The 25,113-nt window shown below is 45.9% G+C and overlaps 8 protein-coding genes across 8 annotated transcripts; 5 read left to right on the forward strand and 3 right to left on the reverse strand.

Moving 5' to 3' along the window:
• Positions 1-17: 17 nt before the first annotated feature.
• Positions 18-1,084, forward strand: LHYA1_G002567 (uncharacterized protein; the record flags this gene model as incomplete). The annotated part of the gene is made up of 2 exons (XM_031147543.1): positions 18-192; positions 258-1,084. 2 exons carry the CDS (start codon positions 18-20, stop codon positions 1,082-1,084), a joined length of 1,002 nt encoding a protein of 333 aa, XP_031008857.1.
• Positions 1,085-1,228: 144 nt separating this feature from the next.
• Positions 1,229-2,421, forward strand: RDH11_1 (Retinol dehydrogenase; the record flags this gene model as incomplete). Its single annotated transcript, XM_031147544.1, has 2 exons — positions 1,229-1,288; positions 1,462-2,421. 2 exons carry the CDS (start codon positions 1,229-1,231, stop codon positions 2,419-2,421), a joined length of 1,020 nt encoding a protein of 339 aa, XP_031008864.1.
• A 1,156-nt stretch (positions 2,422-3,577) lies between these two features.
• SAT4_2 (Satratoxin biosynthesis SC1 cluster protein) lies at positions 3,578-4,794 on the reverse strand (the record flags this gene model as incomplete). Its single annotated transcript, XM_031147545.1, has 5 exons — positions 3,578-3,929; positions 3,979-4,355; positions 4,407-4,480; positions 4,529-4,565; positions 4,621-4,794. Coding segments are annotated over 5 exons (1,014 nt in total), but the record flags the coding sequence as incomplete, so codon positions are not given.
• Positions 4,795-14,307: 9,513 nt separating this feature from the next.
• Positions 14,308-15,717, forward strand: PHO1 (Acid phosphatase; the record flags this gene model as incomplete). The annotated part of the gene is made up of 1 exon (XM_031147546.1): positions 14,308-15,717. One exon carries the CDS (start codon positions 14,308-14,310, stop codon positions 15,715-15,717), a length of 1,410 nt encoding a protein of 469 aa, XP_031008820.1.
• Positions 15,718-15,855: 138 nt separating this feature from the next.
• On the reverse strand, positions 15,856-17,445 carry patI_8 (Cytochrome P450 monooxygenase; the record flags this gene model as incomplete). The annotated part of the gene is made up of 1 exon (XM_031147547.1): positions 15,856-17,445. The coding sequence occupies one exon, from the start codon at positions 17,443-17,445 to the stop codon at positions 15,856-15,858; it is 1,590 nt and encodes a 529-aa protein (XP_031008821.1).
• A 1,774-nt stretch (positions 17,446-19,219) lies between these two features.
• LHYA1_G002572 (uncharacterized protein) lies at positions 19,220-19,655 on the forward strand (the record flags this gene model as incomplete). The annotated part of the gene is made up of 3 exons (XM_031147548.1): positions 19,220-19,287; positions 19,337-19,442; positions 19,497-19,655. 3 exons carry the CDS (start codon positions 19,220-19,222, stop codon positions 19,653-19,655), a joined length of 333 nt encoding a protein of 110 aa, XP_031008818.1.
• A 1,153-nt stretch (positions 19,656-20,808) lies between these two features.
• On the forward strand, positions 20,809-23,034 carry FUS6_4 (Efflux pump; the record flags this gene model as incomplete). The annotated part of the gene is made up of 10 exons (XM_031147549.1): positions 20,809-20,996; positions 21,048-21,062; positions 21,112-21,211; positions 21,274-21,557; positions 21,611-21,939; positions 21,995-22,088; positions 22,133-22,270; positions 22,317-22,385; positions 22,432-22,496; positions 22,544-23,034. 10 exons carry the CDS (start codon positions 20,809-20,811, stop codon positions 23,032-23,034), a joined length of 1,773 nt encoding a protein of 590 aa, XP_031008819.1.
• A 170-nt stretch (positions 23,035-23,204) lies between these two features.
• ordL_0 (putative oxidoreductase) lies at positions 23,205-24,668 on the reverse strand (the record flags this gene model as incomplete). The annotated part of the gene is made up of 3 exons (XM_031147550.1): positions 23,205-23,326; positions 23,392-23,643; positions 23,696-24,668. 3 exons carry the CDS (start codon positions 24,666-24,668, stop codon positions 23,205-23,207), a joined length of 1,347 nt encoding a protein of 448 aa, XP_031008816.1.
• Between the last annotated feature and the right edge of the window lie 445 nt (positions 24,669-25,113).

Here is a 25,113-nt window from a genome sequence, read left to right on the forward strand (position 1 = left end):
TCACGAAAAGGCAAATTATGGAGAGCAATTCTGGGCCCACCCAGCTGGGCCGAAGTTTCTCTCAAGAGCCAATATGTCTAGGACTAATGCCTCAGCAACCGGGAATGATTGGCTTGGCGGAGGACTGGACCGGCTTGACTAACCCAGCGGAACGAAGAAAGCTGCAGAATCGGAGGAATCAACGAGCATATCGTAAGCTATTTCACTGTCTTCTTTTTATGACATCTTTAGTTAACGTAAGCGTTTGCTACTTGCAGGAAAGCGCAAAGCAATAGAAACAAAGTCAGGTCGCGGTGCTACCAAACCAGTACGCCAAGAGACACAAGATTGCATTGCCAGTGATAGTATCGATCCCACAGAGTTGGAAGCCTATGCCAAACCCGATTCTAGATCTCAATTGTGGCGCGCGTTTCATGCCGCTGCGAGCCCTTCAAAGCTTGACTGCACGCAGCCTGGATATGTTGCTAAGGTCTGCCGGCTCACTAATATCCAGACTCAACAGTTGGTTTCTGAATTCAAAGAGTGGGCTCAGAGATCTCTCACAATGGGCTCACCAATGAATGACCATCTTCAACTTGAAGCGTTGGTAAAATTAAATGTGTTCCGAGCTTTGGTTAGCAACTCGAGGGATCTCGGCTTCACTCCGGAGGAAACCATGGACGATGATTCTCTGTCTCCTTTTGTTGATCCTTCGAATACCCTTTGTCTTTCCCGACCTCTTCCTTCGGCACTTCGCCCAACGAAGCTTCAGCGCAAGATCCCTCACCATCCTTGGATCGATCTGTTTCCGATACCTGGCATGCGGGATAATCTCTTGCGAGCAGAAGATGCGTATGATGATATGGAGCTCTGTGGAGATCTTATCGGATTCTTTAGCGGCTCTAAAGATAGGACGGCAATGGTAGTCTGGGGCGATCCATGGGATTCACACAGCTGGGAAGTTACGGAGTCCTTCTTGAGCCACTGGGCTTGGACAATCAAAGGGTGTTTACAACTCTTGGAATCTACTAATCATTGGCGGAAACAGCGTGGCGAAAGGCCTTTGAGTTTTGAGAGAACCCTATGCGAGGAAGCCGTCGAATGAGAGTCTAGCGATATCGATGATATGAGCCATGTGTTGGAAACTCTGACGTCCCCAGACTGTGGTCTATGCAAGAGTGAGCTGGTTGCATAAGCTTTGGGTGGGGCCAGGCTCCTGCTTTGGACATATCTACAACCACTCCCCGGCATGCATCCCTGGCTAGGCTACCATGAGCGAGCATATTTCTCGTTTGCTTTTAGTTTCCATGTATGTCTTATAGAAGCTGGAAATCTATATAAGATGCCCATTCTCTCGCACATTCAGAACATCACTTCAAATTCCTCATTCATCCCCAAACATATCTTCCATCTCCAATCACTTCACCAGTCCCATCATCAAACATGGCTACAAAGTATGAACAAATTCATGAATCACACCAGGGATCTGGTGATGCTCGTCCCACAGCCTTCCAAATCATCAAAGACGAGAATCTGGAAGGAAAGCTAGAAGGCAAAGTGATTCTCATCACCGGCTGCTCATCAGGCCTCGGAATCGAAACCGCTCGCGCCCTCGCGACTACTGGCGCAACACTATACCTCACAGCTCGTGATCTCGAAAAGGCAAAGAAAGCCTTGGGTGGTCTCATCGCCTCACCCCGCGTCCATCTGTTAGAACTTGATCTGAACTCCCTCGCCAGCGTCCGTGCTTGCGCCAACGAGTTCCTGTCCAAGTCATCTGCACTAAACATCTTCATCGCCAATGCTGGCATAATGGCTTGCCCGGAAGGTCGCACCAAAGATGGATTTGAGACCCAATTCGGCACCAACCACCTCGCTCATTTCCTCTTATTCAACCTCCTCAAGCCTGCTCTCCTCGCATCCTCCACTCCAGTCTTCAACTCACGTGCCGTCATTCTCACATCCAGTGCTCACCGTTGGGGCAGCGTCCATTTCGACAACGTCAATCTAGACGGCATCTACGATCCCGCCGTAGCGTATTCTCAAAGCAAAACCGCCAACCTGTGGACAGCCAATGAGATCGACCGTCGTTACGGCGGTAAGGGTCTGCATGCTTGGGCAGTACACCCAGGAGCTATCACTACCAATATTGCGCAACATATGCCACAGGAAGCTGTTCAGGGTTTGCTTAAAAATGAAGAACTTATGAAGATCTGGAAGTCACCTCAACAGGGGGCTGCCACTACTGTTTGGGCGGCTGTTTCGGAGGTTCTTGAGGGCCAGGGGGGGAAGTATCTAGAGGATTGTCACATTGGGAAGCCTAACAATGATGCTGATGGCCCGTGGGGTCCGGGGTATAGTAAGTGGGCGTATGATGCAGGACTAGAAGCTAAGCTGTGGGAGAAGTCATTGGAGCTTGTGGGGTTGAAGGAAGATGCGTAAATAATTAGGAATGTTTCGCAAAAGCACATGGATAGAGGATTGTTCGAGGATTGTTCGATCGATTGGTAGCCTTTCAAACCTTAAATTCAAGACATGATCAATGTGGAAACCTTTTGAGTTATCAAACAAAATTGCAATCCTCTCTCCTCTTGTCTATCCCATTAATCCTTCTCTCTATCTGACTCTTTCCGTCCGGATCCTCTCTTCTTACTCCTCACTCACTCCATCCATCAAACCTTTCTTCCCATACAAAATATCTAACAAGCAAGTCCCCCCACTCCCACTTTCACTCTCCACTCCACTGTCACCAATCAATCAAAGCCCAGCCTGCTTACCTCTTAACAACTAAAAACATTCCACCACCATCAAGCAACTAAACTAAACTCCGAACACCTAGCCTAAATAATTCCCGCACAGACAAAAAGCATACTGCTGACACCTGCAGTAGCTCCGCCAGTTTAATCAAAATCACCTGTTAGGTAAAGGAGCCGCTTACCCCGTAATCAGTAAGCCCTAGAGATATCTCCACGTTATCTCCGCCCCCCTTAAAACTCATGCGCGTTGTTCACACCTGCAGTTTAACTAGTGACTTGCATTACGTGGTTGGCATAGAGGTACTGTACTATTGCAGCACGGCGCCGGCATGCGGAGCCAGGCTCATTACTTACTTGTTCTCTATGCTCTTTGACAAGCTGTACTAGAAAATTCTTGGAGTCGTTATCGGTGTTGCGAGTGTCTTGGGAGGTCTGGTGGAATTGGTAGATTTGTGCTAAAATAAGATATCCGTACAATAATCGAATCAAGCAGACCACGCAAATTGTGCCGACCTCATGTAATGTTGTCTCAGATTCTAAGCTGCAATTTATGACCCTATCACACTTATTACTAGACCAAAGTCTAGGCTTCTTTACATTTTCTAAGATATGGGTTCACATGTTCCAGATATTGGATGCACCGAAATCACCGGGGGGAAACACACAGTGGTTTGTTGAAACTTCTAGATATTAAGCTTTATATTATGACTTTTATTAGCGATTCTATTTCTCAAACCAGTTTCCTTCTTGACTTGTCTACTTCAAACTTCAACCCGGCCCATTTCCCACTCGCTTTTCACTAGGATTTCCATTCCTGCTCCTGGCAAGATACTAGACTCACTTCCGTCATCAAAAAAGGCGGTGCTTCTTTTTAGTACATGCGGTGGCTTTTTGCCTTCGGTTGTGATCATGGTTGTTACTTGTGGCCGGAAGTCGTTCAATTCGTGATCATGTTCCGTCATCCGCTCGAAATTTGAGGACAAGTTGTACTCGTGGGTCTTCCCGCTCTGAGAGAAGAACCTTCCAAATCTACTGGTTTTGACCAATGGTCCGAAGAGCGGCGCACAGGCAACTGTGATTCCAATTGCTGGTTCCAGGAAAGCATAGAGTAGGGGAAAGGTGGCTGTATACGTGACGTCGCTTAGATCTAATGTAACTAGTGCTTGAATACGGAGGATACTTAAGATCATGGTGCTGAGAGACCGAATTAGCTTTCAATCTTTTCTGCTCGGAGAATAATCACCTGATTCCAAGTCCAAAAATTGAAAAGAGCGCTGCCTTCTTTCCTGTGGAGACCTGCAAATTCCAGATCATTTGCAAAGGTAGCGCGAAGACGGCAATATCAATGAGCAGGTCAAAAACACCGATAGTAATGAATGATGTCGTTTGGTTGCTGCATTTCCCATCTTTGATTTTGCGGTCCCAGTTGTATGCAATAGGACGGCATATTAATATTGGAGCTAAGACAGATCCTATAGTCCAGGCGGCAATTAAATCAATAACTGCCCAAGAAGCAACCCGAAATCTCTTGGTAAAGAATATACGGTTGTAGAATAGACAGATTGAAAGTTTGATCAAACCCAGGATCAAGCCGTAGATAATTTGCAAAGGCAGTAGAAGCTATCAATAATTAATACCTGCACATATAAGGTCTTATCATATGATACGAACCTTGAAAAAAGTTGGGGGACCAGAGGATGGAATAGTATCAGCGTGATGTCCAATATTGGCGCTAAATAACGCTTCTTGAGTGTAAGCTTGTGCTGTATGAAAAGTCTACCCTCGGGATTTACCTAGCATTACCAACGCTGCATGCCCATAGTTTACAACCTATAGAAGATTAGCTGACTTTTGTTCCAGGTGGAGGCTAGGGATAGATGAGTACCTGAGCAACTAATATTGCATAATCGTCCGCTGTCAAGTTTGCTTTATTAACTCTCTTCGCCATCAAGCGAAGAATGATAGAAGCAGTAGAGGTAACCAAGAATAAAATAGTAACGATGAACACTACTCGAGCGCGATAGGAGCTCAACTCAGTAACGTGGAAATTCTCCTCCATTATACAAAGGAAGCCCTTGCAAAAGCTGTTGTGATTTGGAACAGGCCCGTGTAATTAAGATGTACATGAAGGCATCCACTGGGAGATGGAAGGCTCTGATAAAGATCTGATAAAGAGATAAGTGATTTCTGTGAAACGATTCTGACGGGTTTTGACGTTGCTGAGTTCATTCTGAAAGTTTCAGAGATGAAAGAGGTTATGGTTACATCAAATGCATGTAGGTTATTCGTATTGGTGTGCCTCGAACATGCACGTGTAAGCATTACTAAAATCATGGATGGTTGTTTATGAACAGCCCTCGCGGGATAATTCCCAATTAGGGCCGTGCCTGAGTAGCAATTTAACTCTAAATCCTAACTAAGTACCGCGTTACTGCGCATGCCACTCCCGCTCCACGAGTGGCACTGTAGCATCCACCTCAGATATGATACCCCGCGCTACTACTATAAGCGCCGGGGCGGCAACTTTGCCCAGTGTGCAAGTATTTTTCTCATAGTTCTACTTCTACTAAATAGAAATTATGATAACTGTATCTGTTCCAAGCGGTTGGGGGCAATACATTTGCCCCTCACTTACCCCTCTAACCGTCCACCCGTCCACCCCCCTGAGCCCCTGTTCAGGATTCAGGGTTACCGAGTAGGATTCTACGACTCGACATGTCTTGATCATCTCATTTCAGGATATTAGAAGGATTTTGCCTCACGCCCTAGATGTTAGATCCCTAGTTTGCATGTAATGCAGAATTTATTCAAGTAAACACAATCACAATAAGGCCAATAATTATCAAGTGAAGTCGAAGCTGTTATATACTCTGTCCTGTATGGACTATATGGAAGGTACGAAACCTAGAGCCGATCTAATGTGGGGGGAGGAATCCCAATGCATGCCAAAGTCTAAAAATTACCGCTCTCCCACTTTATCTATGGCATATCCGAGCGGTGCTACCTCCGTAGAAGTACCGCATCTATACAAATAGCTTGTATATCCACTTTACCTTTACACAGGAAATGTCCTTCTCATAGATAATATTATAGCCATTTTAGTAACTGTATATATTGTTGTCACTACTACTATAAGTGCAGCCATTAAGAAGACGTTTTCTACCTATTCTATTTCCAGCGAATGCTTATTAATTCGTTTGCGGTCCCGGTCTCGGGTCGGTCCGCTAGGTCCATCGACTATGGGGGGGGGGGGGTAGGGGGGCGATTTCCAACCCGCCCCGCATCAAATTCGATAGGCGAGACGACCGAGGTTTAGTGGGAGTAGGAAGATTACTCTACCGAGGCAGGGACATGCCAATTGTTGCCAATTGTTTCATCATTCCACACTTCAGTAAAAGCATTGGGACCACCTGTCATGGCTATTTCAGACTGGAGAATGTGGAGATTATTTTTTGATTGAATGACCTCTGCAATACGGCCGAGAGGGAGTCATCTGAATACAGTTAGCCAATTACTGCTTTAGGCAACTGCTCACTGAGGTACTTTTAGGAGTTATGGAGACGCTACTCCTTGACGTCGTGAAGGCGGTTTCTTAAGTCGATGAATTTTATTAGAAGAGTTTTCAGTGGCTTTGCGACTTATTCTACCGTTTTTCCTTTATCAAAAATATTTCAGTCTTCAACATGTAAAGCTAGGCTCCATCTTCCAAAAAACCTTAAATGCAGAGAGCTCACATTTGTACTTAGTAAACAAAGCCCATGAGACATCATAGGATGCTCGTGTTAAGCTGCTATACAGATCATATTAGGCAATGTGAAAAATGGGTTGGGTAGAATAGAGTATACTAAGCTACTCTAATTTATATTATCAAAGGCGTTGAATTACTAACATGATCGGCGATGTACATGCGGAGCCATTGTAAGGATAAAGCCATCGCAAGCCACCGTAGCAGCAAGCCTCGCCTTGGACCTGGATGATAAGCTGCCACCATTCAAATCCCTGCGGATTGCCCACATGAGAACGGTAGGTCTGTGCAGCTCGCCAAAATAGGGAACTCAGCTCTATATGGGCCGGTAGAATAATTTAGCCATTATCCGCAATGCTACACGCCCAACGCCTACATGACTTTGCCTTTATTCGGAATATGACATAAAAGTGGACACGCCGAAGAGCCTCAAGCCTCAAGCGTGAGGACCTGAATCCCAGCCTCGCAACATTCCACTATATTTTGTGGTTAATTACGTCAAAACCATCAAAGGTCATTGCTAATATTGTTACTATGGCCGAGAGCAGTGTGAATCCGCGTTCAATTCCTTCCGAGTCCGGTTCTCAGCCCGAACAGGCCGAAAGTGCTGTTCACCCTCCAGCTGAGCCTGCCAGCCTTCCCGATCCATTTATTTTTGATGGGCTTCCTGCCGATCCGCAAGGTGATGAATTCCAAAAGTTCATCTTCGGTGAGTAATATTGCGAATTTCTGGTGCATAGAGCAATGCTAATAACACGGCTGGTAGGTGCGAAAAATAGAGAAAGACCACCGTGGGATACGAAAGCTACTGACCACATTGCAAACCCAAAAGAAGCAGATTCATCTGAATCGTATACATCCTATGGAGAAAATGGTACAACAGCAAGTGTTAGTACGGATGGAAGCCTGATACAGATCACTAGATTTCTGGGGGTTGGTAGATCTGGTTTCTTTTCATTAGACCAGAACCTTGTTCCGGAGCCCTGGTTCGTTCAAGAACGCCAAAATGAGCTCATAGAACGTAGTTCAATTAACGATGGCATTACACTATACTGTCAAAATCAATCTCCAGAGGAGGCACAAGCCTTTGAGAGTGGTTGGAAACGGGAGTTCGTCTATGATCGTTGGCCACGATTTGTCTCCAAGCCCACGGATGATTTTACTATGATCACACAACATTTTGTGTCCAACGGGACCATTTTTTTGCGTTGGCGCTACGAAACAAAGACCGAAAAACCTATTCGGATCATATCGAATTCAGACTTGTTCTTTCACCTTGATAGTTTCCTAATACGAGAATTGGAATTCACGGATCCTAGCTACATGTTCAACGAATTGCAGTCCAATCATTCCTATACACTAGGACCATATGGAAGAAGTGCTATTCTATCTAATAGGGGCGTTATCCAACGTGAAGCATCGGAGTTGAAGGCGTCATGTTCTGATATTGCTGGCTTGGTCATCGCCATCTCCGTGGATGGCGAGATTCAAGAACTCGAGAATGACAGGGCCTTGGGACCTGCCTCCTACAGAATTCGGCACAAGACTGGACAAGGAGACTTCTACACAATTCAATCCAAGCCACTGGAAGTTACGATGGCGCTCAAATTGCAGTTAATGCCTAAACTTATTAACTGGAAACGTTGTTTGATTGCGGACTCTGAATTCCTCGCTGTGGACAATGCGTTTACCAAAACAACTTCCAACTCCTTCACAAAGCTACAATTCTTGGAAGATACACATTTGGACTTTATCATGCGACGTAATCTCGAACATATTCTTTCAGTCTGCAGTATTCCGGTGCCAGATAGACCATCAAACGAGAACCAGCCTGCTGACGGGGTTCATAAAAACGATAAACCGGATGCATGGCGTATTGCTCTAACTTGTGGAGACATGTCAGGGCATAGACTTATCACATCAGCTAGTTTGTAGGTTGGAGAAGATACAGGCCTGATTTAACAACTGCTAAAGAGTGCCAGTTTCGCGTTCCAGTTTTTGCTTTCCATGTTCGAGCATCTCGGAGACCTGATGATAAAAAAGAATGATGGCTTTGTTCGATGTGAAGCTCATACTAACAAGTCAGAAAATAATTATACTATTCATCACTGCAATAATCCTGATGGGGTGGTCTGCCAATGGGAATACTCTCACGCTCTACGCAGTAGAGTCAAAGCCACGTGTGAGGCTCATTTGAGTTGGATCATAGACCAAGTCGAGTTAAGTGAAGATGGCTGCTTTGGAGCAAACTATTGGGCAACTGGTAAAATAATCAATGACGAATCTAGGGGCTATCTCGGACGAGATGTTTTGAGTAACAAGTCCTTGACCGATGCGCCATTCCAGATTATCAAACTCGCAGATTTTGCCACAAAGTTCAAAGATAATAACGCCAAATGGGTAAAAGAGCTAGAAAAAAGGATTACGCACTGGGTTAAAAGACTGGACGATGAGAATACGCGCAAATTTGCATTCCCACGCCCTATCGATGAGGCGCAGGACACCCAGGAATACCGCTTGGAAGACCACGTCTGGATTTGGCGGGCCCTCCAGTCGACCGAGAAGCTTGGGCTGGGCAAAAAGCTTCTGAAATATAGGGAATCAAAGAAGCCTAAAGAAGCTGGAGAGAGCCAAGCGACCGAATTGAAGGAAAATTACTCCTCTGCTGAGTTTCAGCGACAAGTCCTAAGCCGATTTACCATAGAGAATGACGTGTCTAAGCAAAGAATGATTGCTGTTACCCGTTCAATTTCCGAGAACCGGTTCCAGTTCCGTTCTAGACACACTGCTTTGTTCTACGAAGCGGCAAAGCCATTCTTTATCAAATCAGAGACTTTGTGGAAGGCTACGATCGAGGTTCAGAAATTTCATACCAAGAATCAAGACTCCAGATGGAATAAACCATTGCGTTATGCCTTAGCGCTAGTAATGGGATCGAATAATTCTCAAATCAACTCCATGTTGCCACAGGAAATGGTCAAGCTAGCGAAAAAAGTTCTGCTCGAGAGTTGTTCGGGAAGCGGAATCTTCCCAGGCCACCTAAATGTGGATACGAAGGAACCCGTGATGTATCCGCCCGGTTGGGGAGATTTCTATTGGCATACGAGCTTCGAGCTTCCATATCTTCTCTGGGAAAACAACGCCATGGCTACCAAGATATCTCTCGAAGGAAATGCTGCTAATCAAACAGCTCAAGATATGAGTGCCAAGGTATTTTCGGCTGGAATTTCAATTGGAAATAAGTCCCTGGAGATGAAAAGTTCGATCCCTTTTAACAAGCTTATTGACCAAAAAAGCATCATCGAGCTATCAGATGAGTGGTTGTTCACAATCCCAGATTTTCTGGGGTTTCCACCTCCTACCAGAAGCGACACCAAGACTGGCACAGGCGACGTCGAAAGCAATCCTGACCGTGACACTAGCGCAGGTACTAAAAGTATCATAAGCCAAGTGAGAGAGGCGTGCCCCATTAAAAAGTCCAGCAGCTCATTCAAATTTCCTGACGAATTGGATCATATAATTCTGAGAGGTGTTATTCGTGATATCTCAAGGAAGGATCCCACACAGACCAGATCCAGAGCCGGCCCAGTCCAGAATCCAGAAGACTCCGACAAATGGCTTAGCAACCTTGACATGTATAACCAGCTCATGATACCGAAAATAGTGGAAAAGGCTAAGAAGCGACTTTTCTGGCTGCCGAACGCCGATCTTGTCACCAGTGGACTCTGTTGTCTCAAGTCTCCTGAATCGGAGAGAGTTTATTTGTCGACGTTTTTCAATAGGCACAATCGCAAAGAGAAATACTTCTTCGACGAAACGATGGCCGTCATGAATATATGGAAAACGGAGTTTCACTTATCATCTTACCAAATAATGGACCAACACACAGATAACGGAGACTTAAGATTTCTGGGAGGTAATAAAACTATCAGACGAGCGGGTATGGGCTTCCGGTTCATTGGGGACTTTTGGGATCGTTATTGGACTTGCCATGTTCTCGAATACGAGCCTAAGGAAGATTCAAAACGGGAGAAATTGTTTCAGCGAACGCCTTCAGACAAGACTACATTTGTTCAAGATCGACTCGAGTCTTTTAAAGAGCTCCTTGAACATAATAAACCTCAGAGGTCATGGTGTCAACGCAAAGTACTTGAACTACTTCTGTTTGACCTGATGCTAAAAAAGATGAATGGGCCCTACTCACAACTGCTCGGCGAGATTGATCAAAAGCTTTGGGAGGAGGCCCAAAGCATTGGCAAGTCGCTTTTGCCCGCAAAACCAGTTAATTCTACTCGCCCGGATATCCTCTACGCATCAAACGCATTGTTTTCTCTGCCAATGAACAATGACTCCTACTCTTCTTTCAGTAAGCAATGGCCGGCGTTTCAGTATACCCTACAAGTCATGGAAGAAGATTTGGAAGAGACACTTGAGAAAATTGAATTGTGGAGGAACCGCGAAAAGGACAGGCAGTTGGAGAGACCTCGATGGACTAGAGATGATGAGAGAAAATACAGGTCGGTGTTGAACAAAGTAACAATTTCCAACAACCACAAGATTCGGGATCTTGAGCGCTATCTGGCCAGTATACGATCGCTAAGAACTTCACTTACGAGCAGACTGGAGTCAACAAGAAATGAGCTGAGCTTTCAAAGTGCAGAAAATGTCCGTTTCTTCACCTACGTGACGGTCATATTTCTTCCTTTAGGATTCGCCACAGCAGTGTTTAGTACTAGCGGGGTGCCTAGTGCTAAGCCTGTAGGATATATAATTGCTACGGCATTTATAACCCTTCTTTTCACCGCGATTGCTCTTGCCAATGCTCCCTTCTTAGACGATCACCTTTTCAGACCCGTGTTCCACTTTTTTCGACTCGGTCGGCGTCACGAATCTCAGGAGAGCCATAAACCTAAGGATGGGAGCACCGAGCAGGAGAACGCCGGGAAAGAGAATAGCGCTAATGAGCAAGACTCCGAGACTCTGCCACCTGAGAATCAGACATCGGAGATCCAGATTCCTAAGAAGCAACCCCCTGAAGGTCCCATCCAAGAGGTCATTCCGTTCAGTGTAAAAAGTACTCTAAGTTTCTTATCTGGTATTTGGGACTCCATGGTAAAAAGTCAAAGACGACTTTTGGGGAAGGAAATTAAAGAAGAGGCTAGGAATACTGAAGAGCGTCAACTTGAAGAGGGCAAATCACGTAATGGTAATTGAAGAGTTGAAAAGATTTCCTTTCACTCTCAGCAAATTCTGCAGGCTTTTTTTCATGACTGGGGTATGCTTTGAAAGGCTTGAAGAGGTGAAATGGGTCACCTGTACTCCCTTCCCTCGTGGGACGTTTTAGACGAGCTTCTAATTCAACTTTCGGTACTGAGTTGACTGAATAATTTTGATGATACGAAATATAGACAAGTCAAATTCTTTTCTGAAGAAGTATTATCTGAGATTACTATTGTTATCAGTGTTTCAAGTTCGTGTTAGTCTCACACCTTATTGATTATTAATGACTTAGAATTGTATTTTTTGAATAAGTACCACGTAGAAATTTGCATTAAGAATTGAGTCAACCTCCCAAGAGGCGAATACCAGTTCGACTCACTCTTCCTTCGACCTATCCCCGTCAATTAGTCGCTGGATGAGCACAAACATCTCCGAGGCCATAGTCTGAGTCTTGCCCATCGCATGAAACTTGTCCGGATGCCACTTCAGCCTCTCCTTCTTCAGCCAGTCCTTGGTATAACACCCACTTCCGAGCATAGTCCGTTCCACATCATGGTGGCAAGCTTCAATATGCTCCCCTCTGATGCAGTTGACTTTCTTGCAGCGATATGTAGGAGGCTTTGGAAAAGTGAGACTAGAGTCAGCAAAAAAGTCCGCGCAAGCCTTGGACCATGTCTCGAAACTGAGTCGTTCTTTTTGAGTGATCTCAAATCGTTCTAGTCGTTCTGCTTCCTTCTTTGCTTCTCGTTTCTCGCGTCTCCTCTCTTCTGCTTCTTGTCGCTTTGCTTGTTTCTCTGCTGCCCGTTGCTTGCGTTTCTCGTTCTTCCTTTGCTTAGCACTTTGCTCGGATTCCTTGTCGGGATTCTCTGGATCTGCGGCTGATTTGTAGAACTGCTGCGCTCCGGGGCTTGGCTGTTTGGGCGACTTCTTCGGCTTCTTCGTCTTCTTCGGCTTTGGATCAGATGTACCCGAATTAACTGATGACTTAGTAGGTTTACTGCTTGGTTGAGAATGCCACCAGGTGTCATGCTTGTTTTTTTTCCATGCCGCCCTTGCGTCTCTTGCTTCCTGTTGCTTCCCTGAATTGCTGAGGTTTGCGCGGCGAGCGGTTTCTTCTTCGGTCAGTCCAGATCGGGAGGTCGATCCCGTGTTTGTCTTCGAACATGGACTTTGTGACGGTGGAAAATTAGGATTTTCGGTTGTCTTCGGCTCTGTACCTTTAGGTGGAGGTGCGGGCTTTTTAGTCGTCTTCAGATCTGGACATTTAAACGGTGGAGGCTGGCATTCTTTGGGGTAAGGCTTTTTGATGTCAGAGAGGTTCGGAATATCTAGAAGTTCTTCTTTCAAAGTCCAAAATTTCCCCTCCTCGAGACCCATAAAATAATTGCGTCGTTCGACCATAGTAATGATGATGCTTTTTCTTTTAAGATTAGTTTTTGTGTTGGTATAAGGTGATGAGGAAGGGATAATAGATCACTTGGGGGGTTTGTATTTATAAACTAGGAAAAAGGGTTGTAATGTAATAATGATCGTTATTCAGAGTTGTTTTATCTTTCTTTGCTTTGTTCGCTTTGTTATGGTGAATGGCACAAAATTACCTGAAGACAGCGTTCTGGACGACTGCAACTATTCTATTAACTCTTTCTATTTTGTGGGACAATTAGTCAATCTGAGAGTGTTTTCTAACTTCCCGAAAGTTCTTTATTGCCAAAGATAAAGCATCACAATAGCATAGTGATTAGAAAGCGAATTTCGAATCAACTGTCTTCAGCTTCCAACGACTATTGTAAAGGTGTAGTGGTGGGTCATTGTCTCCACCTGAGCCGATACAACTAAGCAGACCAAGACAATCACGAACAAAGAAGAATTGGTTAGGATTTCTGTTTCGAAACTTTGAAATAACTAATCTTTCTTTGACCTATCCCTTTTCAATATCTATTATGATTAACGTACACCCACACTCCATTCTTCGTCTACGCCGGCAATGTGAAGCTCGACGGTCATTATCCCGATTACTCAGAAAGGTGAAACGCATTCTTGCCTCCCACAGAACCATACTTAGACCCTTGGTTGAAATCTCTTACATCATCAGCATTGACAGGAAAATTGTGATTGTTCTTGCTCCTCAGATACTTCGTCGGCGCGTAATGTTGTGTTCAAACAATAATACAATTGCCCCCCTTTAGGCACAAAACGCGGACAACTCTTTGTTCATTAATACATTCCTTTACCCTCCATTATATACGGTGTAACGACAACAAAGTTCCAACATAATACCAATGCATAGAAGAGTACCGCTATAGGTAGGTATTGAGTTGATCAAATGGCGCTAGCTTCGCCGACGCATGCTATAGACCGCCTCTCTAAACAATAGTACCGTACACGGAGAACTTGTGGGGCAATTGACTTATACTTTCACGCATCATTTATATTGTCAAGAGGAAGAGGTTAAATACCCTTCCCTATTGTTGAAACAAGTGAGGGTGCATGTGCACGGTTACGAAATACAGGGAAACTTTCTTGGTCGATGATGTCATAGCCCTGATTCCTTAAAATTCCCACCTTTTTTCTCCTCCCGCATTTACATTTCACCCCGAGATATACAATATGCTCCAAATTAGGAAAATATTGGCATACATTGCCTTGGCGCAATTTTATGAACCTATAATATCTTCACAAGTGCCCCTTTTCCCTCAATCCCATACACAAGGCTACGAATTCGACGCCTTGCTTCATCTACCAGGAATCAGTCCTTATTTTGATGCCGTAGGCTCAGGACTCAATCATGGAGCTCCTCAACACTGTGAGGTGACTGCAGCTTCATATCTCATTCGCCATGCCGCAATCTACGCAAATGATCGCGACTACGAGGATTACATTGAGCCTTTCATCAAGAAGTTAAACAGTACTTTCAATTCTGCTCTAGGGAAAAAAAGAAACGGATGGAAGGGCCCTCTTTCCTTTTTCGAAACATGGACGAATCCCATAGATGACCCGGATAATCAATTGGAGAAAATCACACCTCAAGGAATCAAAGATTCAAGAAAAGTTGGCAAACATTTACTATCTCGATATCCAACCTTGGTTCCTACGACGAAAAGGATCTACGCCGATAAGAAGTCGAGGACACAAGACACAGCCAACTCCTTTGTCCATGTATTTCCTCAAGAAGTGGAGGTTGTGGAGTTGCATTCGAACAGGTCATCATTCCATTCGCAAAACCCTCATAAAGCATGCAAAGCGTTTTCAAAAGAGCCAGGCACGGACGAGCAAGGTACATTCATTACAAAGTATACGGGCCCGATAATAGCACGGCTACAGCCCTTTTCTCCGGTCAACTTGGACAAAGCAGACATCATGGGCTTGCAACAGCTTTGCGGTTACGAGTCTGCGATTAATGGTCTGAAAAGTAAGATTTGTGATGTCTTCACAGATGCCGAGTGGATGGCATACGAGTATGCGTGGGATATGAAGTACTCTTACATGGTTGGACATGGAAATCCTCTCTCTCCATACCTCGGCTTCCCTTGGCTCAACACAACGTCGCAGCTTATGTCCAAATTCCATCGTCAAAGACACGCTGGTGGTGGTGACATCCCGGATGACGATGGCCAACGGTTCTTCCTCAGCTTCACCCATCGAGAGGTCCCGCCTTTTATTGCAACAGCTCTTGGCCTCTTCAATTCATCCAACGCACATGCAGAAGAGTTTCCCACAGATCGTATCAATTGGGCCAGATCGTGGAAGATGGCTGAGCTGATTCCTTTCCTTGGTCACGTGGGAATCGAGAAACTCACGTGTAATTCTGTTTCATCTAATCCGGAGGATGATGAAGAATACATTAGAATCATTGCGAATAGTGCCCCGAGGCCGATTCCGAGATGTCAGGATGGACCCGGCGCGAGTTGTGCTTTTCATAATTTCACAGGTCTGGTAGAAAAAGGGATGGAAATCTATGGCGATTTTGATGGTATCTGCCAAAATAATGACGACAATGACAACAAAGAAGATCTTTAGATGGTGTTGCTTTTGGACCAAAAGTATCTGTAGAATATGTTTTATTACGGCCTGGTTGACGTGAAGTCACCAAGTATAGAATTTCAAAAGTGCAAAGGCAGGCACTTCAATGAACGCCAGCTACTCCAGCATATGAATTCAGTCGTATGCCGGGAATTTCTCCATCTCCTTTACCGCTTGTAAACTCCTGGCTGCAAGGACTTCTTTATGGTTCTCACTTCTGATCCGAATCAGGCATTTGAATGGTTTCGGACGACTATTAAAACCGTCCGTGTAATTCAAAGTATCGTATGTTCGAGTTGGGAGGATGTCAAATGCCCAAATGAGTTTTGAAAGAGCGATGAACAAAGAATTGGCTGCAAGATCAGCACCAGGACATATCCTTCGGCCCCATCCGAAGGACGAGTGACCGGCTTTCGCAGGATGTGTTTTCTTTCCTTTGAGTTCGGGGAGATACCGGGGATCTTTCTCGTCAAGGAATCGGGCGGGGTTGAAGAGCTGAGGATTGGGGTAATATTCTTCATTCAAGTTGATGGCCCAGGTGTTTCCTAAAATCGTTGCTCCAGTTGGAATATACCGTCCTTGGTACACATCATCTTCTGACGAAGCATGCGGAGTCCCTCCAAGTACAGCGACTGGTCTCCATCTCAAGACCTCCTTTACAAGCGCACGTATATACGGAAGTTTGTCCTCGTCTTCAAAGGTCGGCATCCGATCACTACCTACAACAGAATCCAACTCCGTTTGTGCGGCTTCAAGTGCAACCTGATGGGTCACTAAAGCGAGGACTGCAGAACACATTGAAGAAGCCGTGGTATCAGACCCAGCACCGAATAAACTCGCGGGCACGTAAGAGAAATCCTTGTCGCTCAGCGAAATACCCTCTTCGTCCCTCACAGCCAACATATCCTTCGTCATTGACGGTGCAACTTCTTCCCCTTTCTCTTTCCCTGCCCTTATATCTTCTCTCACGCCATCTACCAGCGCCATATTAGCAACGGATTCCATCTCTGAATGTTCCCGAATCGTCCGCTTCCACGGCGCCAACCACTCAGGTATATGTTTCAGCACTGGGAACGACTCCGCTTTATACGCCCCAGGAACGTTCAGCGACGCCATGAAATGCGCGTACATCAACCTCTGTCGAACGACTGGGGAGTCGAGGGAATCAATGCGATGGCCGTAAGCGATGGAAAATACTACGCTCGCCGTGAAACGGTCGAAAGCTCTCTCCCAATTCTCCGGATCACGCAAAAGCCCGAAAGCGAGTCGAGTAGCTTCTGCATCTTGCCGAGATTTATACGTCTTCAGAACTCCAGGCGTCAAAGCACGGTGTAGAAGCTTTCTTTTGATAGACCAATCCTTCCCGTAAGGCTGTACGAGAATGGCTTTCGTGTTGTATATCTCGCCCATAACGACAAACCGGGGACGGGACGAATATTTGCTACTTCTTTTCTCCATTAACTCAACTGCTACTTCTGGGTCGGAGATAATGAGCGTGGGACGTCTTCCAACCCATATTGTGAAGATGGGACCGTAGGTTTTGGCCCATTGTTGGAATTGGATCCATGGTTTTGAAGTGGGGAGCTTGGTGCCGATGAAGGGGAGAGAGGGAGGACCGGGTGGCATGCGATGTTTTTTTATTATATCGCTGATTAGGATGAGGATGGGGAGTAGAATTATTCCCATGAGGCTGTACCAGGAGAGAAGGGTTGATAGAAGCGACATGGTGGAGTATCAACCGTGACTTCCTTGAATGAAGGTAAGATGCTAGAAATTATCCTCCACGCCCAGGAAGGAATTATCTGGTCCAACGAGACTATGAAGGAGAATCTGAAATAAACCCGCGATCCTTCGGGTCTAAAAGATGCGGAGAGTGGTGGTCGATCAACGTGGGGTGGGATTGTCGCTGCGGGGTAGTTTGCAGGGTATCCTCCCAAATTAGAGTCCTCAAATTACATTTCTTCCCCAAATGCGGCAGTATGCGATAATACAGCATTGGGGATTAAGTTATTCATTTTGCGTAAAAAGACGGCTATTGATAACGCAGAGGAGGCATATTTAGTAGAATACTTCGAAGTAAGACACCTGCGTTCCCCTTTTCAATAGTACTAATACATCTTGTTACTATGCATGGTTTTTAGGTAAATATTGATTCGGCTTACTCGCTCCTAGCTAATGTGAGTTGAAAGTTCTCCTCACATGCACGCACGCAACTCCCTGCACTTGCAGCGTTTGTGGAACATTCGCATTCTCGTACAGGTGACGCTGGTTCGAGTAGTATTTCCGGTGTTTTCTATAGTCAAATTCAGAATAAGATGATACTCCCCTTGTCACGGTTTGCTAGAACATTAATACAAGGGTCTTATTGATCAAGGTTATTATGAAGAGAAAAGCTAGAATTGCAGAGGTAGCAAGTTGGGGATAACCTCAAGAGTATGGCCTATGCCCCTAAGCGAGCTGATCAATAACTTAACATCCCCTCTCCAGATGTCGGATATTGTTTTGTGACTATATATAGGTAGGTATAGGGACAAGTTCTACCAGATTTTAAAACAAAAGGTAACTAAAGTGAAGTGGATACAGTATTATAGCCCCTATATTTAGTGAGGGTAGCCTAAAATATGGCATACGAATTACTGTAGCTTACACTCGCTTAGGTGAGGGGTAGATTGATAGGAGAGGGGGAGGGGTTTTTGACACTTTAGGTTTGCATACCTTAGGTACCTAAGAACAAACTTGCGGTTCTTGTTACTTGAAACTCAAGTATTGCATCTTACTATATCTATAATTTCTAGCTTACGCTATCATCTTCCAGCTGTTTCGGACTAGATCTAATATGTTGCCTCTCTAAAGAGCCTTTTAGGAACCTCATTTTCATTGGCGATACAAGACGTAGAAAGTCACGGACGTACGGACGTAGATATCCAGGCTCTTCGTGTTCACAGATGTGATGGCTTCCGACTGTCTATTCTACTTCGCTATAAGCCGAGCGGATGACGGTCCGCAGCGCAACGCTACAATACTCCGGAGTAGTAGCATCCCATCATAGTCGAGCCAAGTCAACTTGATAGGCGCAACACTAATAGAAAGCATATCTTAAGAAATAAGACCATCTAGAACCTTAGTCCAAAATCTTGGAACCAATCCATGAAAGAAGATAAAAAAATAAACTTTGATGAGATCGCGATGCGATCGAAAATCATGCTCATGGGCCACATCAGACAGGGATCTACGTCATTTCGCAAGCATCCAGTTTTGACTGAATAACAACCAATTGCAACACTGTCACATCCCTGAAGCATGAATAATAGATCAGGATTTCGGGATGATAAACAGGTTTCCAACCTGTTTGTAGAGTCTGTAAGGCTATATAGAAGCCCTACTTCAATGTAACCTCAATATTTAAAGCAGTACTCTTCTTAGACAAACCTCAAACTAAAGTTTAACAAGTAAAAAAAGCGCACATCCCACCAACTCCAAAAATCACTCTACATACAAAATGGCAGGACTTCTCGGAGGTGGCGGCAACAGCAACGATAAGGCCAGCAATGGCGGACTTTTAGGAGGGTAAACTTCCTCTCCTTTCCCTAGGCTTAGCTTCAACTAAGCTTTGCAGTCTCTTGAACACAGTGGATGATACCACTAAAGGCCTTCCTATTGTAGGCGGTGTGACTTCACCACTTCTCAAAACAGTCGGAGGAGTGACTGATGGTCTGCCAGTCGTAAGTTCCACCAAATCTTCTTCCAGGAAACGCGTACTAACTTTTGACTCGCAGGTCGGAGCCAATGGACAACAAGCGCAGGCACAACCGAAAACACAAAAGCCTCGAAAGGTATTGACGGAAGCAGAGCAGAAGGAGAAGAAGAAGAGGGCACTTGCTCTGAAGAAAAAGCAATTGGAGCTCGAGGCTGCCGAGCTTGAGATGTCGGACTGAAGAGAGGGATGTTCATGATGTACCATATTACAAACATAGGGTTTCTGCTCAACGCCGCGGGTGGCGTGTATGATAAATGAGACAATGGATGAATGACTTCAAGCGCCGTAAGACTTTCAACTTATATTGAAGTCAAGATATCTTCTTAATCCGCGACCCTAAAATTTATCCATTTCTCTTGGGTCTTCAATAAGCGTTAACACTTTAGAATTAACTATATCTTTCCTTGTTACAATTCCTAGTACTGTACTTAGCGTCTATGAGAGACATCTACTAACCTTAATATGAACCCTGCAGACGCTTAAGTGAGCAGGAATTTGAACTTTTCATCGCTAAACCGATTGATATATAAGACAACACAAGACAAGTGTCTTTTACTAGTTACTAGGAGGACAAAGATGGCATCCTCCACTCAAATACCAAAGTCTCCTACTGACGAAAATATGAGGCTAGTCATATAATGTCCAACCCTTTCTATCTCTAATTAGCAGACACATGGACGTCGAAAAACCTCTGAACTGCAGATAAGCCAAACTAATCCTAGATTCCTCTCCTCTCAATTTACAGTACCCCTCCTCTACCCCACTCCTGGAAGCCTTTTTATTATAATACAGTACCAGCATAACGGAGGGCGTATCCTAAAAACGACCCACCCGCAATAGAAAGAACAAGTATACGTATCAGGGGGGAATCCCAAAGATGCGAGCGAGCCCCACCCGGATCCTGCGGACACATGTGAAGTCCACAACACAGCGAGTCAAACAGATGCCGAAACACGACGCTGGGGGATGGGACATTTGTACATGGAGTACAGGGCGGTACTTGGCTAGCTGCGGCAGGGATAGTGCGGGGTGCGTGGAATGTACCTGCGGGACGGAGACGTGGAGGTGGATGTGGAGGGGTCAAGTGGACGAAATAGGCTACGCGGTAAGGGGATTCCTGTACTGTAAACGAGTCAGTAAATCCCCTCGTTTTCTTTACCGCGGGGCTGGGGCTGGGCCTAGGTATGTATGTATGTACACGGCGTGGTACGGAGTAGGCAGTACTTTTCTTTATATCTACCGGGTCTACCGGGCGTGGTGGTTCACTGCACATATCTAATTGCAACAGCTGTGAAGACTGTGATTTTTTAGATTGAAAGGTTTAGTAACTCATGGCTGAGAAAACAGAAGAAGAAATCATGGCAGCCGATACAGGGACAGAGACCGAGGTGTCGAAAGCGGATGAGGAAACAGATATTACGCTGGTTGAAAATGTGACTGTAGGACCGGTGGTCAAAGCCGATTCTTTTACAGATGATAGACATATCAATCTAACATGGAGGTCTTGGATGGTTGTCTTGTGAGTTTGCAACTAGGAATAGCGGAGATGCCAAGCTGACTTCAAGAATAGTGTAACGTGTTTTGCGTGAGTGTTCACCTTGTCGCTGTGGTGGCAGGACTGATGAACGGAACAGCGTTATGGCTCAAGTATACGTTGTCGTTGCTGCTGGGTCTGTAATCGGGTTTATCATTCGAGATCTCGGCGATGCAGAGATTGCAGGCTGGATCATCCAGGTATTTCCATCTTCCCCATTCTCTCAGGGGCGGTTGTGGACACGGTATTGATGGCATGCTAGGGCCCCCTCTTGATACAAAGCGTGCTGTCACCCATCGTCGGCCGTCTCTCAGACGTTGTGGACAGGAAATATCTAGCTATCATTCCTACCGCCATCTCAGTCGTCGGTTCAATCGTGTCGGCGAAGGCTAACAGCATGTCTGTACTTATCGGTGCCGGCATCCTGGTCGGCTCTACTCTCTCCACCGTTTCAATTGTGCAAGCCATCCCCGTTGAAGTCTTGCCATTGAAATACAGGGCCCTTGCAAATGGATTTGCATTTGTGGGCGGGGCTCTTGGCGGAACGTAAGTCCCTATGCCAAACGAGTCTTCTGAACGACGCTCACCCTCTTTCCCAGAATCGGAAGCCTTGGTGGAGGCGCCGCGACTAATACTTCAGTGTCCGGCTGGAGAATTATTTACTGGATTCAAGCCGGTTTCTTCGCGCTTACAATCATCGGCTTGCTGGTATTCTATCATCCAAAACGAGAGTCGGCTTCTCCAAGAATGTCGTTGAAGCAGGTAGCTTGGGCGTGTGACCCAATCGGTTCCTTCCTATTCATCAGCGGTGCTACTATAGCTCTCGTTGCACTTGACTGGGCTGGTGGAGTGTATCCATGGCATGATAAGCATGTTGTAGCTCCTCTGGTGATTGGGATTGTTACTCTGCTCGCTTTTGCTGTTTATGGTGGGTGCAGTGACCAACATATACTGCCATGATATACTGCTGACTTGGATCATAGAATGGAAGGGCCGAGATGACGGACTCATTGCCCACGTATTCTTCAAAAGCGGACCGAACTTTGCTCTTTCAGTCTCCGCATTCTTTGTTGAAGGGTAATGCAATCCGCAAGAAGTCGACAGATACTGACTTGAAGCAGGTGGATTTTCTATAGCGCTGTGAATAGTATCACGCCATTAGTAGTTCTAAACCTAGGCTTCGAGACATCTTCATGGCGGATTTCAGTCCGCCAGCTCTCGTTCCAACTAGTGAACCTTATGCTTTCGGTTCCCATTTCGTATGTCTTCAATTTGCATTTAGAGATAGTGACTAACAACCAGAAGGCTTTATTCGACGTGGAAGAAGGACCTCAAATCTCCCCTCATAGTCTCCTTTACTTTCTTCTTGATCGTGTAAGTTGTGCTCTCATCTATTGATGTTTGATGCTGATGGTCCTAGTACTATCTGCTATGCTTGCATCCAACCCTCGATGAACCACGCTCAAATCGCATTCAACGTCCTAGGTGAGATACACAACTGGACAAAAGGAATAATGCCTGACTCCAAACAGCTGGACTCGGCCAATCCGGTCCCCTCACACTTCTCGTAGCACTCATCCAGTTTACCGCACCTCACGCCTACCTATCCACAGCCACCGGCCTCGCATTCTCAGCCCGAGCTCTGGGCGGCGCCTTCGGCTCGGCAGTTCTGAACACGATCATCAACAGTAAGATATCATCCTCGTGGGCTCCTGCAGTTTCATCCGCAGCGACCAAGGCTGGACTTCCAGGTTCTTCAGTCCCTGCCCTGCTTAAGGCACTTGGAGCGGGCGAGGGGTTTTCAGAGATCCCTGGTATCAGTCCAGTGAGTCTTGAAGCCGCGACGCATGCAAGTCATGTAGTATATGCTGCAGCGTATAGATTGGCTTGGTCGAGCATCATTCCTTTCGTGGTGCTTTCATTGGTTGCTATTTTGTTCTTGAAGGGTGTGAAGGAGTTGATGACGGAGCATGTTGAGGCAACGGTTGAGCGGGAAGAACCACGCGATAAGAGCAGTGTGTAGGATGCAGTAGTCGTTGGATATTCTAAAAGGGGTGAGAATAGAGAATGTGCTGGTAGAATTCGCGTAGATTAGAGCGCGACGACTTCGTCGAATGATTCGGACTTTGAACGTGGAAGCAATGACTTGTTCGCACTAAATACAGCGATCTAGATATGTCTAAGAGGCTAATTTCATCCAATCCTCGGAACACGAGCAATCTTGAAGCAATCAGGCAACCATTTCTCAACCTCTGCCTCCCTTCCCGTCAATAACCCCACAAGCGCTTCCGCAGCTTGGAAAGTAAGTGCCATACCTATAAAGGGTACACGAAATCAGTCTCACTCATATCAAGCACAGCTATTTGCAAACCAAACTTACCATGGCCATGGAACCCCGCGCAAATCCACAACCCATCTTGTCCTGGCGCTTGGCCGATGATGGGCTGCTCGTCTTTTGTATATCCCATGATACCCGTCCATTCCATCACGACTTCCCCATCCTCACCCCAGGTCTCGCGGCCAAAATACTTGGGCGGGACTGTTTTGGAGAGGTAGGAGGAGATGGCGGGGTGGATTTTTGAATCGTCGAGGATTGGCTGTTCCCCAGTAGGAGAGATGCGGCGACCTCCTCCTTTAATTTTGTACGTTAATCATAGCTTTGAGAGGGGAAAAGGAAATAATACCCATGATCAAATCTCCAGCACCACTAAATGGTTCCTGCCTGGACTGGAAATAATCCCCTGAAGTCCCATCGCTCATTTGACAAGTTCTCTTTAGTGCCGGATTCCCCGCAATATTAGAACCCGGGCGTATAGCTGCTATCTGACCTCTAGTCGGAGTGATAAAATCCGCCACAGGAGGATACAGAGCAGAGGTATAAGCATTAGTTGCAAGGATAACATGATCAGCCTGCACATCACCCCGTTCCGTAGAAACAATCCACTTCTCTCCCGAGTGCTGTCTCGCGACCTCAACCACTGGTGTATTAGCCTGAAGATTCATCCCCTTCTCGAGACTCATTTCCAGCAGCGCACACACGAATCTATACGGATTCAAAACATACGCTGGAAAGCTGACCGCGCCCACAGCCTGCGGAATCAACAGGCCCTTTCTCGCGTCTTCTTGACTCCAAATCTTATGCTCCCAGAGCGCAACTCCCGCTTTCCCAGCAACCTCCTTTCGCAGCTTCAACGCATCGAGGATGTCCTGGAATTCCCCCGCATCCGTCGTAACATCCACACTTTCCACATCTCTCAAATCACACTCAATGCCATGCTCTTTAATGAAGGCCCCTACATTCTTCACATTGTCTTCTTCCCACTGATCCATTTTCAACGCATCATCTTTGCCAAACCTCTCGACGTGATTCTTGAACTCGAGATACCGACCACCGCGACAATGGCCACCATTGCGCCCACTTGCCCCCGAAGCCGTGGTGCGTGCTTCTAGAAGTGTGATTTGAGCCGTGGGGTCTGAGAGGAGGAGTTTGTGGGCGACAGAAGCGCCTGTTACACCGGAGCCAACGATGACATATTGGGATGATGAGGGGAGGTTTGGTGTAGTGCGGTGGTCTTTGAGGCGGTGGGTAGGGGTTTGCCAGTATGCTTGTGTAGGGTTCTTGACGGGAAGGCCGACGGGGATTTTGGTCGCGGTCATGTTGATTGACGGGGGAAGAGTGGGGTTAAGGAATCGACGAGACAACTATAGCTCTGCTATGATCGAATCACTTGGCATAAGGGAGGATATGGAAGTTATATATGCAGCGAGTGTTCAGAATTCCTCGTAAACATACTAGCTCTCCAGCTTACCTTTGAACGGAGCGATTGCGGTTGGATCGACACGCAGTATATGCTAGGGCAAAAGGCGCAACGTCGAACCCCCTTTCCAGTACGCGACGCGTCGTAACACTTGACCTTAAGCTGGGAATGAATAATAACGCCTGCCTTTAGAGGATAGATCGCTGGCGTGTTCACTGACATATCATGCACGTCCAAGGCTGCAAAGTTGCTGCCTATGGGTGGGTTCTCTTGATACCTTGTACAAGGAAGTGAAAATACATGTCAGAGTCTGGCCTCGAATCTATCGTAAGATTCTATGCCGT

Source organism: Lachnellula hyalina (assembly GCF_007821495.1).
Source record: "Lachnellula hyalina strain CBS 185.66 chromosome Unknown contig00011, whole genome shotgun sequence".
NCBI lineage: Eukaryota > Fungi > Ascomycota > Leotiomycetes > Helotiales > Lachnaceae > Lachnellula > Lachnellula hyalina.